Source organism: Chinchilla lanigera, unplaced genomic scaffold (genome assembly GCF_000276665.1).
Source record: "Chinchilla lanigera isolate Chin_1 unplaced genomic scaffold, ChiLan1.0 scaffold00043, whole genome shotgun sequence".
NCBI lineage: Eukaryota > Metazoa > Chordata > Mammalia > Rodentia > Chinchillidae > Chinchilla > Chinchilla lanigera.
In genome coordinates this window covers 9,910,127-9,927,654 of record NW_004955444.1, presented here as the reverse complement: position 1 = coordinate 9,927,654, position 17,528 = coordinate 9,910,127, and the positions used below count along the sequence as shown (strand labels likewise).

Genomic DNA, 17,528 nt, shown 5'->3' with positions numbered 1-17,528 from the left:
TGTGTAGATCCATGTGTATGTGTGTGTGTAGATCCATGTGTATATGTGTGCCTATTTGATTTTGTGTGATGCATCATCTTCCCAGAGACAGTGCCAGACATTTCATTGTGGTTAGACTTACACTCCTCAGGAAGGAAGCGCTCCTTCCCTTCATCTCTATCCTACAGGAAATCAACAAGGAATGTAGCTAACGGGAAATTACAGGTTGGATTCCAAGCAGGCCAAGTCACTAAAAATTCTGCCTACACTTTTGTGTTCTATAGGAATCTACTTGTACTCTCAGCTCTGCTATGCTCAAGAAAGAGAGAGAGACAGAGAGAGAGGGAGGGAGAGAGAGAGGGAGAGAGGGAGAGAACAAAGAAAGAGAGAGAAAGAAAGAAAGAAAGAAAGAAAGAAAGCAAGAAAGAAAGAAAGAAAGAAAGAGAAAGAAAAGAAAGTGACAAAATATTTTGTCATACATTGTGATTATAAAAATACAGGAAGTTTTGGTTACTCTCATACGATTTAAAAATTAATATCTAGCCAGGCATGGTAGCACATACCTGAAGCCCCAACCTCTCAGGAGGCTGAGGCAGGTGGATTAATTGAGCCCAGGAGTTCAAAACCAGCTTGGTCAACATAGTGACACCCTGTCTCAAAGAGAAAATAAAGGTAGATAGAGGCATACCTGGACCAGTAATTCCAAAGATTTTAGAGCTACAAAAGGTTATTTATTTGAGCAGCCCTTTCACCAGCAAGAACTCTATATAGTATATCATTATTTCTTAGCAGAGTTATCTTCCAGTTTCTGAGATCTCTGAGAATTTCGTGGCACCTTCCCTAGCTAAGCAGATGTATCTGTGCATACCTCACACCCAGGCCCACAAATCGGTGGTCCTCACATTAAGTAGCAGAACTTTGAGACTGGCCACATGCAGCTTGCAGCCAAGTCTCGAGTCCCTCGTCAGGTAACTGTGAGCGGTAAAGATCGGTTGCTTTTCCCTGGAGCACATATCCTGCAGTCTAGGTGCACTGTGCTCTTGATAGTCCTTTGTTCAGTGCGAATCATTGTCTGACTGGCTGCATTAGATTTCTAGATGAGCTTTTCTTTGCACAGGTCATACCCAGAAAAAATGACATTTTTCTCAAAGACTTCTGCATCAGAGCTACTTAGACCTAAATGTATTCCTCCTCCCTGCATCCTGGGCTCCAGTCACAGAGGCCCGGGAACCAGTGACGAATGAAAGCGTTGGCTCTTAATCTCAGCTGCACATTATAGCCACTGGGGAGCTGCTGAGACCGGAAGTCTAGCAAAGTTGCTAGTCCCTCAGATGACCCAAGCCCCTGGTACCTAAGCAAGTTGATTTTCCATATTTTTAGTTACATCCTCTCTTAGTCTTTAGACTCATGTTGTCTTTCCGTGGCTTGGGAAGCAGTAAATTGAGTCATCTTGTCTCTTGAGGTCCTACTTTCCTGGATCAAGATGTTGAGCATTCTGGCCAAGCCAAAAAGGAAGGGTGGGACTTACCATGGCCTGAAATAAATTCAGTAACCCTCCAAGTGCAGAGAGTTGAAGCAGAATCCCAAACCGAGGCCTACGTATCTGGAATTTGGAAATTACGCGGTAGAAGTAACTCTTACAGTTCAGCACTTACCGAGACATGCGACTCTCTCACCACAAAGCGAGCAGTGGCTCCGTGTCTAGGTCACGGGCGATTTCTGTGTGCCATTTTGCACGCGAGTTTTATTCACCTGCTGACAAAGCCGTCCAGGATCCTTGGTCAGACTTGACCTCGCATTAGGACACTTTGCAATCAAACTGTCAAAGTGTGGTATTAGCACCACATAGGGATGGGAGATCATTTTAAATGATTCGTGAAAGAATATCTTTTTAGAAACAGTTATTCACCTAAATAATGAGACCAGCGCCTAACGGTCACAGTCAGACATGCGCGCACGGACAGAAAAGTATCCATGCCAAGTAGTACGCAGGTGAGATCGTGTATGGGAGGCGAAAGGGACGGAAGTTTGATAACCCTATGGCTTGTCCACGCTTCACTTGCCGTGGTCAATTTGAAGTTCACTTACAGCGGTCACCTTCGAGTGAGGGCGGCTGTTCTCCCTGCCTCGCAAGCTGTGCATCAGGGAGAAAAGTGTAAAGGAGAAAAAGAGAAGGAGCCACTAGGTCTTTAACGTGCAGAGGATGCCATGAAATGCCCTGCATTGACTGGCATCGGCTTTGAGCGGGGATGATGTCTGAGCAGGGTTGGCACTGAGGGAGCATCAGGACAGGTGGCCTTGGCGTGGCGTCACATTGATCCTCACGTTTGTCCTGATGTGAACCAGCAGGGCCCACAGCAGGCATCCCAGTGGGCACCCCCCCCAGGGGTCTGCGGGGAAGCGGACCCCACCTCTCCTGGCCAGGTGTGCTCATCCGGAAAGATAAGACCAAAGGCACCCCGCCCAGTGTGCTAACGTCTGGGGTAGCCAGCGTTGGCGGTTAAACTCTCTGTCTTCCGTGTGTGCCACTTGGCCTGGCTCCCGTTAGAAATTCAGAAGCAGAGAACAAAGCACACAAGTTTGTTGCGCCAGAGCAAGCGGGGTCTGGTGAGAGCAGCCCTGACAGCTGTGCCCGTGTCTTGGTGAACGAAGGGCTTTTCCACGTTTCATTCAAGACTGTTTAGTCTGGACGCCGAGGATTCATATATCAGTTTCTGGCTCTGGTGTCACTGGGGGAGTTCTGATCGCCAATGATTTCCTTGTCACTTGTATTTGCCTACACTGAAGAAATAGAACTGAGAGTGGAGTTATTGCATGGTCACTTAAAAGCTTGTCCTTCTTCATTTATTCTCCTTAATGGCATTGCCAGTGCTTCTCAAAAAAAAAAAAAGCCTTCGGGCTGCAGCCCTTAATAAATACCATCTGCCTCGGAGCCCGTTAACTGCTTTCTCGCTGGCTTTTGCAGAAGTGGCAATGCATTGAGGACACGGCCGGCAAGCTCCGCATCCACAAGTGCAAAGGACCCAGCGAGCTGCTCACGGCCCGACAGAACACACGCAGCCTCTACCCTCGAGGGTTCCACGACAAGGACAAGGAGTGCGCTTGTCGGGGGCCTGGCTACCGCACCAGCCGGAGCCAGAGGAAGAGTCAAAGGCAGTTCCTGAGGAACCAGGGCGCCCCAAGTAAGCCTGCCCTCCTTCTGGGACCATCTCGGGGGCAGCTGAGACCTGAGCGAGGCGGAAGGCCTCCTTGTCCAGTTTAGATGTTATCAGTGTGCAGTTTTCTGGCTAGAAGAAAACTTCCGTTTGAAATAAGAAAGCTAAAGTTAATGTGAGATTTTGCTTTACAGTATTTTTACTTAAGCACAGAATGAACATATATTTAGTAAAACACCAGATGCAAGACATATGCACACAGCAAAGAGCTATAAAGTAATTGTTCAGTTATCCAAAGGATAAATGTATAGTTTGGGTCAGGTTTATTTTACTTTCATGCTAATGTTCTGATTTGTCTGCTTTAGGTTGCTTTAAAAAAAATCCAAGGTAGGGGCTGGGGATTTAGCTCAGTGGCACAACACCTGCCTGGCAAGCACGACACCATGAGTTTGATTACCGGTACCAGAAGAAGAAAAGAAAAAAAAAAAAAAAATCCAGGGTATCAGTATGTGTGTATTTATCTTAAGACAAAAAGCATTAACACTTTTTTTAAAGCGACATAGTTTGATCTCTGTATTGGGACACAAAATAGTTTTAAAATTTTATCGGATGGTTGGATCTTGTTGACAGACAGGGTCAGGCTAGTCAAATTCAGTGTGAAATACACCACCTAGCATTTTGCTCATAAAAATTACCAGGCGGCTGCAAGAAGCCTATGATTATAGATAAGGAAAGCTCCCAGGCGGACAGCTTCCACTGAAGAGTGAGAGACTGGTGCCATCTAGTGGTGTAATATGGCAAGCAACTCAATTCTGTGATGATTTTGAAACACGAGAAATAGGCAACATGCATTAAACTCAATTTTGCGTCCAAGATTTGGAAATTATATCATCTATAAAAATAGTGGAAGTCATTAGAATGAATGTTTTCTTGTTTTGGACGAGAAGGCTGTAGGATAGTTCATCCAGAATTGTGAGTATATTCTTTGTACATACACATTTTTCCCAAAGTCAGTAACTTTCAACAAATTCATAAAAAATCCATAACCCACAAGACTAAGAGCTGGCTTTTTTTTGTTTTGTTTTGTTTTTTGATACCAGGACTCAAACTCGGGACTTTGCATTTGCCAGGCAAGCACTTATGCCGCTGAGCTATATCCCCGGCCCTTAGGAGCTGTTGAAAGAAAACCTTATGAGGTTTTCTTTCTTCTTGGCAGAAAATACTAGACTCAAGTCACTTCTATAAGAATGTCATATTTAAAATGAAGAAGGAACAGAGTCCTGTCACACTCTCTGAACAAAAGCAGATTATCACATTTCAGCTTAAAAACAGGGGTGGCCTCTTCTCTTCTGGAAGGTTAGACATCGCTTCCCAAGTACTGACGATAAAGTGTGTGCATTTTTCAATGTTGAGCATAGACAAACATTGAATCAACTTCTTCAACTGTGTGTTTTGTTGTTGTTTCCTATTTTATTTTGTTTTGTGGTTTTCTCTCTTTTCTTTCAGTAGTGAGGATTGAACCCAGAGTCTCCACACTGAGCTATTTCCCCAAGCCTTTTAAAATGTTTTTATTTTGAGACAGGGTCTTACTGAGCCACTAAGTTGTCCAGTCTGGGCTCAAGCTCATGATCGTTCTGCTCCAGCTCCCCAGAAGGCTAGGGTTATAGTCATGTGCCACCGGGTCCAGCTACACAACTTCCTTAAAAAACAAAACTTTTCCAGTGTGTCTCATGCAGTACTGAAGTATTTCAATGCAGGTGTGTTCTTTAGTGTCGACTAGCTTCAACCGTGTATCTGGGAGCAAGCGTGGGGCTTCCTCCACCCTGAGGGAGCTCCCCAGAACTCTGGTCACACGCTCACGGAGGCTGCTCCTGCATCTTAATGCTGCAGGGCCCTGCGGCTGGAGCATGCTGTCTCCAAGACGGACCATTCTGATTCCCTGGCGTACGTGCCCCTCGTTCCCTAATGCAGCAGCGTGCCAGAGCCGTACCGCCCGATGAATATGCCTGCCCTGGGCCGAAGTACCATCCGCAAGCAGGACCAATGGGTGCACATTAACATTCTTATCGAGCACGAGTGAGCACTGGACACTACACTCGGTCGGCAGAAAACACGCTGGCCTGTGTCCAGCCTTCCTCCTCTCTGCCAGGTATAACGTCACTGGGCTGGCGTGAGCATCCCCAGCATTCCGCTGGTCTTAAAGTGATCTTCCCCTGTGTGCACGGAAGGTGCCTAGAGTTTCAGTTTGTGGAAAAGCAGCCCGAAGCCTGGCAAGACTGCAGTCTGAAAGTTCCTAGTCCTACCTTCCCTGACTGAACAAAATTTACCTTTCTCCCTCATAGAAGAAGGACAGTAATACCAAGTTCACGAACCTGGTCTGAGAGTCAGATTTTTATGCAAAGCTTTGTTGTAATACTTGTCCTGTGAGACAGCAGAGTAGAAACGAATAGAAAGGGCATACGGCACAGCTGAAGCCCAATAAAGGGTTGTTACTAATACTGCGACTAGGAACAAAGCTTTAGCCCAATAAACTGCCCTAGGAGTTCATGTTGAGAAGAAAATGTAGAAATTCACAGCCCGCTCTCATGCAAGGGATTTTAGAGACCATCCCACCTGCCCCCCAGCTGGAAGGTGAAGGACCTGAGACCCAGAGGAGTGAGTCACCGGCACGCTTGGGGCAGTGGCACACTTAGGGCAAGTGCCTGCTCTCCTGCCACGAATTCGGGGTGTCATCCCGAGTGGGTGGCGGCCCCACGGCGGTGCAGCCTGCACGGCTTGTCCCTGTTCGAGATCCTCACTGTGGCAGGAGACCCTCTTGTTCCCTCCTGACCACCCCAGGTCATCCAAATTAACTCATCTTCCCTTACTTCCAGAGTATAAGCCCAGGTTCGTCCACACCCGGCAGACCCGTTCCTTGTCTGTCGAGTTCGAAGGCGAAATATACGACATAAACCTGGAGGAAGAAGAACTGCAAGTGTTGCAACCGAGGAGCATTGCTAAGCGTCACGGCGAAGGCCGCCAGGGTTTGGGGAGTCCGCAGGCTGCCGGTGGCGGCCACGGCGACGAGATGCTGGCAGATAGCAACGCTGTGGGCCCGCCCACCACCGTCCGCGTGACGCACAAGTAAGAAGGCTCGGGTCATTCACTGGCTTTGACGTCCAAGTCCCCCTTCACCCCGTAGGTTCACCGTTCTGCACTTCGAGAAGATGGTTTGACTCGGTGATATGGTGCCTGAGGGCCAAGGATGCAGCGAGGAGCCCAAGCTGTGTGCTCTGAGCTCAGCTTCACATTACGGCGAATAATCACCTGGGGTCCAGCCGGAGTAACTCTGTCACATCTTGACTTCTCAGGCGTGGAGCTCCCATAGAAATGGTTACAGACCTCTGGAGCCCTCTGCACTGTCAAGTCATGGTGGCTTAGGGCGTTGCGGTCACAGCCTCAGAAGTGAAACACAGCCCACGTTAGGACACCGGGCCCCAAAGCTTCTGAAAAACAGGCATGGAGTTGGGAATGGGTGTAAGATGCGGACACCTAACCTGTCCCCGGGGCTGGAGAGCAGAAAGGGCTCTGAAGGGCTCACAGACAGGCAGGTGAGACGCTCCCCGAAGCTCTAGTGAGCTCGCTTGGGTCCTTGGTTCCTCCCCAAATCAACTTGCTCTCTTGATGAAGAAGTACTTTGTTAGTGTGGTTTATTAGTTATTACTTTGTCTGATCCCTACTTTCATCATTCTGGAGTACGGTGAGCTCTGCACGGATCTTCCTCCCTGGGAGTGGTCTCTGGGCACTGATCACGCGCTCAGAGATCTAGACAGGATCCGTTCCGCTGACACCGAGGACTGACCCAGGTCCCACCTGCCCTCTGTCCTCGGCGCTGTTTCTGCTCCAGAATTTAACAGAGGGAGGAGCTGAGAGGCAGAGCACTTGCCTAGTGTGCACAGGCCCTGGGTTTGGTCCCCGGCATCACAAAAAAATTTTTAAACTTACTAGAGTAAGGTAATTTAAGATAATCTCTTTTTAACAGAATGAGGGGAGCAGGATAATTTCTCACTTCTCACCCTGCATTTCTTCAAAGAAACCATTTGCATTATCACTATGAAAACTTCTTTTTTCTTCTATGTATGTTCACTCAGGCTTCCAAAACTTGAGCTTAAAGTTGGCACCTGTGCCTTGGGGGCTTAAATATTGGAAGCTGCCTCGCAGGGTGATCGTGCTGATGGTCTTAGTCCCGGGCACCATCCTTTGTCCAGCTGGGAGCCAGGACACACTCTCATGGACCACTGTCTGGATTAGCACCAAACTCACTGCTGGTATTTACAGCAAGAGTTTTCAGGAAGGGAATTATCTTTGCTATTCTAGCATTTTCTAATACGGGAATATAAATCTCTCTCTCTGTCTCTCTGTCTCTGTCTCTCTCTCTCTCTCTTTCTCTCTGTCTCTCTGATTTGTTTTGCAGATGCTTTATTCTTCCAAATGATACAATCCACTGTGAAAGGGAACTATATCAATCAGCCAGAGCCTGGAAGGACCACAAGGCTTACATTGATAAAGAGGTCAGCATGGGGCTGGGGTACAGCTCAGGGGTAAAGTGCTGGCCTAATGTGTATGAGACCCCACTTTTAGCCCTCGCTCCACAAACACAAAACAGAAGAGGTCAGAGTGGCTCTGCGATTGTAAGGTGCATCCTGAATGCAGACTGGCCTGCTGTGATGAGAATGCTATGTGCACACATCAACTTTCCATGACTGTGTGAAAATAGGAAACAAGGAACTTGTCCTTTTCCAGAAATGCAGTGACAGTACTGCTGAAAACCTTTCACGTGTGGGAAGGGAAAAGGGATGAGCTCAAAGATCTTTTGCAATCTCTTCAAAAAATGATTTAGTTCTAAAAGTGACACCTATTAATGTCTCTCTGCTACACACCCATTGAAATGTCTAGATAGATGTATTTGAGGCCCAATTTGTTTCCAAATTGTCTTGAATAGTTCTAGATAATGAACAAGCCAGGTATGGTGTTGCACTCCTGTAATTCCAGCCCTCGGGAGGCTGAAGCAGGAGGATCACTGCAAGTCTGAAGCCAACCTGGGCTACAAAGTGAGTTCGAGGCCAACCTGGGCTACAAAGTTAGTTCAAGGCCAGCCTGAACTACATAGTGAAACTCTGCCTCAAAAAGACCAAAAAAAAGCAACATAGAAAATAAGGTGAAAAGTAAGGTTCTTTGTAGGGAAAACCCTGATCTTAAAATGTAACCATTCAAATACGTGTTTTTCAGATTGAAGCACTGCAAGATAAAATTAAGAATTTAAGGGAAGTGAGGGGACACCTAAAGAGAAGAAAACCCGAGGAATGCAGCTGCGGTAAACAGAGGTGAGCTCTACCCACCCTGCCGCCCCCTCAGCTCCCGCACAGAGCTCTGCATGAGCCGTTATGTTATCACATCGTGGGACGCCCTCAACTAAGTCAAGTTAAATGTGCCCCACCCTTAAGCCAGAGGTCAAAGAAAAGCCCCGTTACCCCAAACAGTGACAGCGGAGTAACTGCCTACCTCCTACCTTGCTCTCTTTCTGTGCATTGAACTGTTTGATCAAATGCAAGGTGATGAAGACTCACTTTGTAATCTTCTGGCCTGCAGCTACTACAATAAAGAAAAAGGTGTAAAAAGGCAAGAGAAGTTGAAGAGCCATCTTCACCCGTTTAAGTAAGTAATTCATTGTTCCCCGTTTCCTGGGAGTCAGGGTCTGGCCGTTGTCATTTGAAGGGTCAGAGGGGTCCCTGTGTTCCCGGAGTGCAGCTCGGAAGTGGGAGGTCCATCCAGGAGCGCTCAGGACACAGAGCTGTGTCTTAGCAAGCTCTGTGAGGAGCATGCGGAGTCCTTCTAGGAGGCGCCTTGCGCAGTCCCGGCCTCCTCTGCCTGTGCTGTCTGCCTGGAGCAGGGGACGTGGCCTGGGTTCGCCTCCACGCACTGCTTTCTGTGGGGTGCAGTTAGAATGAGGCTCTTAATAAGGTTGGAGCGTTCTGCAGAACAGCCAGTACTGATGTTCAGTTCTAAAGTAAAAAGAAACACGCAGACCTTTAAACGAATAGCACAAGTTTGCGTGCGAAGGAGGTTTAACGTTTGAACCTCGGCAAAGTTTAAACCTTGTATGGAAAAATAAAGATCATAGAAAAATCAACTTTTTTAAAAAAAAATCTGTTTTCCAAACTTATTTTGTAAAATGTGCTAAAGAATTTTAAAAACCTTCTCACCCAAGCTATCTGTCCACTAACCACTGACTCTACCACTGACAGCTACTAAGCTACCAGAAAACTAAGCCACTTGTCCAGAGAGTGTGGCTGTCAGGACCCCAGTTCCTGGGGACACTGAGCTCCGGCAGTGCTTACTGCCAATGAGGAAAAAGTGCGTGACGTCTAGTACTGTGGCTGTTAACTGTGTATCCAAGTACTTGTGAAAGGCTCCTTACAACAGTCCTGCTCCTCAGGAGGAAGGTACCTTCTGAGCATGCCCCAAAAGCCCCTTCTGTTGGAATAGGGAGGCCGCCCAGGAAGTGGACAGCAAGCTGCAGCTCTTCAAGGAGAACCGTCGGAGGAAGAAGGAGAGGAAGGAGAAGAAGCGCCAGCGGAAGGGGGAAGAGTGCAGCCTGCCCGGCCTCACCTGCTTCACACACGACAACAACCACTGGCAGACGGCCCCGTTCTGGAACCGTGAGTGGCTCCTTCCAGACGCTGCTTGCCGCTGCCGCCCGGAGAGCTCTCCGCTAGTGACCTAGTGCAGCAAGGCGGCAGCACACAACCGGGGCTCGAAGGAGCGCCGAGCAGAAAACATTATATTACACCCTGTACTGGGGTAACTTGAATCATTTTTGCCAAAAAGGTCACTTTTTGGCATTTTGCTTATAAATGCCCAGCTTGACTCTGGGGCTTCCCCCTAACCACGCTGGTTCACAGCGCAGCCGGTCCCCGGCAGAGTTCCTACCCGGGAAGACTCTTGTGTATGGCAATAGAGACCCGTACATGGGTGTTTTTGCCCCTAGAGGCCTTGTTTCTCCTTTATTTCAAGTGCGAAGGGAAAGTGTAATGAAAGAGTGAACAGAAGGTAGAGGCCCCCAGTGTGCAGGGTCCGCACCTACTCACTCGTCCGCTCCAGAGTGGCCCCGTGTTTATGAAATGATATGGAAGCCACAGAATCATTTGGTTTTACATTGAATTGCTGAGGCTGTGGGAAAACTGCACTTGGAAAATTAGTGCTGTTTCTTTTCGTGTTCTATGCACTGTCTCCCCACAGATGGATAGGAGTAATGCTGTGGATTCCTGTGGCTGTCAGGTTGCAGGCTCGCCAGCCCGTGGCTGTGCCCTCTGCCTTCCGACTGAGAGGGCCACTGGGGACCACACAGCCAGAGTTTCTCCAACGGGGACTTGGAACTTCGAGGAATGCACAGAGCATTCTCGGCGGGGATTGAGGACCCACCGAGGGGAATTTCTATTTTGCTGCTTTTGATGTGTGTCCACAACACATGAAAGCCAACAGACTCTTAAAGTTGCAGCATTTAACTTTGGTGATAGCTTCTGCAGTGGAGATGGAGGTCTTAGAGGGCCAGATTGCTGGGGGTCTACACTCTGCCGGGCTCTGGGCTGAGTAGTGGGGACCTGATAGTGAGAAAGCCATCTTGATCCCTTCTGCCCTCACCCCTACATTCTAGTGGGGGAGGGTAAAAAAAGGTGAAGGACATACATAAAATAATCACAAGTTGTAGTCATGCAATGAAGGAAATACTGATCAAAGTTTTTAAAGGGGTCCTTTTAGACAGGGTGGGGACACTGGGTTTTAATCAGCTTTCTGTTACTATAACAAAATAACTAAGATAAATGAAAAAGAGAAAAGGTTTTCTCTGCTCGCAGTTTTGAAGGTTTCAGCTGTAGCCATAGTCAGCTGGCCTTGTTGTTTTGGGGCCTGGGGTGAGGTGGCGTGTCATGGTGGGAGTGTGAGGGAGAGGAAGCTGCCCAGATCACAGAGCAGGGCAGCACAGGAAGAGGAAGGAAGGGTGGGCCCCAAACATCTCCCCACAAAGCCCACCTCCTGAGAGTGTCACCCTGAGGATCAACCTTTAACACACGGGTCTTTGGACATCCCAGATCCAGTAGTAACAGGCCTCAGCAGAGGGGAAATTTAAACTGAACTCTAAGGGATGCAGAAAAGCCCTCGTGTGGGAGGGAACAGTGGTACCCCCGTGGAGGGAGCAGCTGAGCAAGTCCTGAGGAAGTAGCACATTAGGTGTGCCCGGGACTGGAAAGTGTTTTGAAAGACGATGCCTCAGAACAGGAAGGTGTCATCTACTCGTGCCAGGGGAGCTGATTACACGTCCGTCTGTGTCCCCATCTGGGCTGAGGCCACCCTGCCCATGTCGCCACCGTTTCGTACCTCGGCCACCGCCAAAGCACCTGTGTGGTCTCCCAGGCTCCTCTTTGTTCTCACCCATCCGTTCTGCAGTTAGAGTAACCTCTTAAAGACATCGTGTTTTTCCCTAAAAAGCAAAATCCTTAGCATATCCAGGAAAGCCCTGGGTGCTACAGTCCAGGCTCACTCTGGAACAGTGTCCCCCTCTTCCTCTTGCCTCCTTCCAGCGCTTCTGTTTCGTCCCATTCTAAGCCTCTCGTGCCACAGGGCCGTCACATATGTGGCTTCCCCTTCCAAGCGTTCCCTCAGCTCTCTGCCTACGCACAGGCCCGGGCCTCGCAAACACCTACAGACCCTGCAGAGCTTAGTCTAGGGTCCCTGCTCACACACACCTTTCCTGTGCCTCAGACTGTGTCAGTCGCCTCCTACCTCGTCAGCCCTCCCTGACCATGGGTTTTGCTTCTATGCAGTCGGCTAACCACACATAGAAAATACTCTGGAAAATTTTTTATCTGCACAAATAAACTGTACACGTACAAATCTTTTCTCATATTTCCTAAAACAAACCATGTAACAACTATTTACACAGCACCTACGTTGAATCGGGTGTTAGAAAGACCCTGGTGATGATTTAAAGTACATAGGAGGCTATGTGGGGGTAATATGCAATACTGTGTCATTTTATAGAAGAGACTTGAGCATCATGTTTAATAATCTCCAGGGGACTGGGGATGTAGCTCAGTGGCACAGCACCTGCCTGGCAAGCGTGAGGTCATGAGTTTGATTCCCGGTACCAGAAAAAAAAATAATAATAATACTGCATACAGCTAGTAGAGTCTAGTGGCTAAGGGTAAACCTTCTTTCCAGATAACCAGGCTGGCAATTATCAATTGCTTGACCTTGGACAAATGACTTGACCTCTGTGCACCTCAGTTTTCCAATCTAAAAAGTGGGGATGTTGATAATAATCTGTCTCACAACGTTATTTGAGGATTAAACAAGCTGTAAAGGCAAACCATGGAGTGTACAAAAATACTCACCAAGTATGTCTATCCTAATTGCTTTTAAAAAATATTTGCTAGTACAGTTCTAAAATTCATTTATTACAGGAAAGATCAGCAAATGTGGGACCTTTGCCCTTTTGCAAATACAAGAGTGAGTGATTTGTTTTTAAATTTGACACCTGTCTTAAATACTCTACAAGTTAACTAGAGAACATCTTCATGACATAAAAGACCTTCATGGTTGAAACGGATCATATGTCAAACAAAATACAGGGAGCCTAGAATCACTACCAGTGATAGCCCCCGGACCCACCAACCTGGTTCAAGCCTAACGGGCTGAAAACTCATCTTGGGCGTCAACATTTGTGAACTCACCATCAATTGTCCATTTTCACCTAGTTTCAGAGCAAATTTATATTGAGAGAGGGGGAAATACCTTTAACACCTAAGCATAGTATTTATAAGAAAGAATACCTGAAGCTTAAAGTATAAATATAAGGCGATGGTGAGAGTTTTTCATTGTGCTTGTGTTGTTTTCTTTCTCACCCGACAGTGGGATCATTCTGTGCTTGCACAAGTTCTAACAATAACACCTACTGGTGTTTGCGCACAGTTAATGAGACGCATAATTTTCTTTTCTGCGAGTTTGCGACTGGCTTTTTGGAGTATTTTGATATGAACACAGATCCTTATCAGGTAAGACAGTAGTTTCATTCTGTGAAGGTGGTTGGAAACAGCATAAGCAGAACGTGAGTTTAAGTCGCTTTCCTGTCTCTTCGTCTGCAGCTCACAAATGCAGTGCACACGGTAGAACGGGGCATTCTGAATCAGCTGCACATACAGCTGATGGAGCTCAGGAGCTGCCAGGGGTATAAACAGTGCAACCCAAGACCGAAGGGCCTGGAAGCTGGTAAGAAAAAAGGAATTTCTGTCCATGTTACCTGGAAAATTCTTTGTATTACCGTGCCTTTTACCTTTGAAATGTGTATAGGCAGAGAAACATATAGTTTGGGATCCTTCCAGGGGAAACTTTGCCAGCAATTGCAAACATAATTTGATCTCTAAGTTTAGTTCTGGGTGCACTAGTGAAAAACCTAATCCATCAGAAGATCAGCTATGCGTTTCCTTGCAGTCTGTCCCACAGGTCAGTTGTATTATTAGCAAACCCCGATTCCCAACTGAAGCATCTCTTGGAGGATGAGATGAAAGATTCGGGGATTTCCTTCTTATTGCTGTCAACAGTCATACGATCTACTCTAATTAAACCAAAGGTCCTCTTTTACTGGGTGAGCTTGGATGGAAGCACACGGTGCCCTGTTTCTGCTGTCACCCTTTGGACCACCCCCAGTTGGATCCCTGTCTACAGCACAGTGAATTCGATCTCTCTTGCCAGTGGTTCCCATCTGAAAATAGAGGTACTGGAGCAGTTCATTAACTCAAGACCTGAAAGCATCAGAGGGTCTGTGTGGAACCAGCCAGATGTTCTGCTGATTTGCGCTTTCACTCATGAAGATGTGGTTCTTCTCAGGGTTGGCTCCATCTTCTTCCTGGTTAACGAGAAGACTTTTCTTCTCACTGTTTCTGCAGAAGTGTAAATAGCCGCTGTCCCATAGAAAGGAGGAGTCCTGAGGTTAGCAAGGGAACCAATTGGCACAACAAGTAGACCCTCAAAGGGTGAAGACCTGGACTCAAGGGGCCCTGGGAGCTCTTTTCATGCAGTCAAGTTTAACCTGCATCTGTGGGTCCCCTGCAGAGCCAGCATTCCCTCAAGTGGGCAGCTTGCTGGGTCATGTCACATGAACAGAGAAAGTGGCTTCCTTTCCAAAACGCTCAGCATCCTTGCTGGTCCTTCCCACCACAACAGGATCCTAGACTTCCAAGTTATGGACATCCTCTGAGAAAATAAAAGTCCAGTGAGAGAAGTCCCATCTCAGTTCTCAGCCAACACTTTCCAGTTAACACTGGGTGGAAATTAGTTGCCAGCCAAGACTCACTGACCCTGCTCACCTCACGTCTTTCTGAATATCCTGCTGACCTAGTGACCTTTTCCTGAAATCTTACAGAAGGAAAAAAGAAAGGAAGGAAGGAACAGCCCACAAAGCCTGGAATCTAAACCAAATCTTGGGGGCCCTAGAAATGTTACACCCAGATCTCTTCCCAGAGGAACAAGGCACCCGTCATGCGTTGGAGATGACAGAACCGCTCCATTTCCCGAAATCTGATAGCGTCTTCTGTGGGGAAACGACAGCCCCGCGGGAGCCCGTCAATCTGCTGGTCATCAAGTTGCCCCTCCACCTCTTCGACTATTCTTAAGGGAAATTAGTAGGGGCCCACTTTTCAAGAGTTTGTCTAAAAATAACAGACAATCAACTTTTACTGAGAATTGCGCGGACTTGGGGAAGTACTTTTCTCACTGCTTTTAAGGGAACTCTCCTCCTTCCTATGCCCACCCACTGTTTCATGGGAACACTTACAGATTTTTTCATCTTCAGCCTTTTTTTTTATAGCCGTCAATCCCCAGTCAACTCTCTGATAGAAAAATCTCTGTCCAATTTGAGCGCTGTCTGTGTCTAGCACAGCATGTTTCTTTCTAGAGTTTAGGTGTTGTGTGTGGAAAACTGCACGGAGAGTGGTTTCACAGGTTCTAAAGCTCCCGTGAATGACTCTTGTGTTTTCCTCCAGCAGGAAATAAAGATGGAGGAAGCTACGACCTGCACAGGTACTCACCTTTCCGTTCTCAGCGCCTTTGCACTCATTGCATGATCCCGTCGTTCTAGCTCGTTTCTGTTTCTTACTACATTGCACGCAGCACGTTTGTTCTAGCCGCGTTCTCCTCTGTATTCGGTCACTGGGTACCGATCTGCTGTTTTGCTGTAACTCGGTGCTCTGTCTCGGCCAGATGCCTCCTGGGCCTTTCCCCCTCCCACGCGTGTCTGCTTGTTGGCTGATGGAGTAACGCAGGGAGCGATGTGAGAGGGAAGACACAGAGTAGCGTGGGAGCCCGGGGACAGGGTGCGGCTTGACTGTTTCCTTGATTGCTTACACACTGATTTGGTGGGGAAGCTGCACGGACATGAGCTAGAGACTTTTATTACATGTAACATCGACAAGAGAAGGAAACAAAGGGAATTTCCTTGTTAATGGTCATCAGCCAATTAGGGTGGGAAAAGACAATGGTCATTCAGGAGGCTCCGCAGGTACGGGAAGGTGCTGGGGTTAGGGACAGGGTCTGGGATCAAGACTCACAGGAAGGGACCAACGTAGCACTGAGACGGCAGTGCCGCCCGGAAACTTCCTATCGGCGCTCAGCCCTGACATCTTATCCCCCTGCGAGCACACCCATCCTCCCGTCTCACTGCGCCCTGGAGGGGGCCGGACTCCGGGCGGCTTGTCCCGTAGTCACTCAGAAATGCCAGCCTGCCAGCTGTTGCTGATTTTCTGCTCCAAGCGGAGCTATTTAGAGGCCTCTCAGAAACTGACATAGGAGGCTGATGGGGACTGCCGTTTCCCCTTCTGCGGAGGCGCACCAAGGCACAGACTGAGGCACAGACGTGTCAGCAATCTAGTTCGTGAATCCACTTGGGAGAAGAGTTTCCATCAGAGAAACCTGGGCATAATCAGTGCCATCATTACTGATATCTTCTCAGAGAAGTTAGAGAAGCTCGCCATGCAGGGGCCCTGTCCTCCCCACCGCCTCCCCTCCAGCCTCCGGAGCATCTCGGACAGCTCCTCAGTGCCTCGTCATTACCACAAGAAAGAAGCTAAATGACAGTAGGAAAGGCGGTGGGCGGACGGGGACAAAACAAAGCTGGGCTCCTGAAGGCATTTTAGAGCCACTTAGATATCTCTTCTCTCTGATCTTTCCTCCTTGCTCCATGGCAACCCCATGTCACCTCAGCTCAAGTAGGTGAGACCCCAAAAGAACCCGCCCTGCCGGTCTCCCAGGGCTGTGGCTGAGGAGGCAACACCCGTCACCCCAGGGCTATTTCCCCTGCTTCCCTGTCTGAAGCGTGACCTTGTAAGTGGACCTGTCTTACAGTTATGTTGTGACGCACTCCGTTTTCCGGTCGAGGGGTTTTCAGCCTCGCGTCCCTTCTTTTCTGGCATGAGAGAGGTCCAGGGTGTTCGCCAGCTGCTTAAGACCCACGCCTGGGCGGAGCTGACTCGGTGGCTTCCCACGCCGCCCTCCCTGGACGGCTTTGAGGCGAAGGATGTGGGTGCTGCCCTTGCTGATCCCCACTCCCACTGCTCAGTGACCGCATAGCCAGACACGGCCCTGGCGACTGCAGCTGCGGCAGCCTGTGTGCAGGGGTGACGCGATGTTACCTGCTGCTTTTCTTCCCCTTCCTCCTCCTCTTCCTCCTCCTCCTCTTCCTGTTCCTCTCCCTGCTTCCTTTCTCCCCTTCTCTCTTCCCTCTCTATTCTTCCCCTTTCTCCTCCTTTCCTCCTTCCCAAGGGCAAATTACAGACACTTTGTAACTCAGAATACCTGGCGCTTTCAGACGCCGTCATTTCATAATCTGTAAGCTGCCTCGTGGTGGACGCCCCTGCTGCAGGCCGGGCATCTTGGCGTGGGATCCCCACAAGGACATCCGCCTCCTCACACGGGGGACTGACGCCCGGGACCCACAGGCAGTGTGGGCGGTGGCCTTGCCTGCTGTCTCTTGTTGGGTTGAACGGGACCAGGTGCAGAGCAAAGCCCGGGAGCCAGGAAGTGCTGGCGACCTGCTGCCCGGCGGGGAGGGGCAGTGTTGCCCGTACACCGTCCCCCACTGGTGGCCTGGCCTCCGTGCATGCAGAAGACTTGGCCAGTTTTAGAAAACTAATTAAAATATATTTTTAATCATAAAATTTGATGACAGAAGACCTTGAGAGAAATGATAACAAGCAGAGTTGAAATTGGAAAATTCAACAGGGTAGTTTATGGGAGGGGTGCATTGCCCAGGGTCTTGTTATCTAGTCCAACCTTGAACTCACTATGTAGCCCAGGCTGGCCTCAAAC

The 17,528-nt window shown here is 48.5% G+C and overlaps 1 protein-coding gene across 8 annotated transcripts in view; it reads left to right on the top strand.

Annotated features, from left to right (window-relative positions):
- The window catches only part of Sulf1 (sulfatase 1), a 164,596-nt gene that overhangs the window by 139,275 nt on the left and 7,793 nt on the right, over positions 1–17,528 (top strand). For 7 of the 8 annotated variants that reach the window (XM_013518198.1, XM_005392113.2, XM_005392114.2 and 4 more), the window contains 9 exons: positions 2,945–3,161; positions 6,008–6,257; positions 7,588–7,684; positions 8,403–8,497; positions 8,763–8,828; positions 9,660–9,832; positions 13,080–13,222; positions 13,313–13,436; positions 15,209–15,245. In XM_013518198.1, coding sequence (XP_013373652.1) covers positions 2,945–3,161; positions 6,008–6,257; positions 7,588–7,684; positions 8,403–8,497; positions 8,763–8,828; positions 9,660–9,832; positions 13,080–13,222; positions 13,313–13,436; positions 15,209–15,245 — 1,202 coding nt within the window. The remainder of the gene's footprint in view (positions 1–2,944; positions 3,162–6,007; positions 6,258–7,587; positions 7,685–8,402; positions 8,498–8,762; positions 8,829–9,659; positions 9,833–13,079; positions 13,223–13,312; positions 13,437–15,208; positions 15,246–17,528) is intronic. The other variant, XM_005392116.2, reaches the window with a different exon arrangement.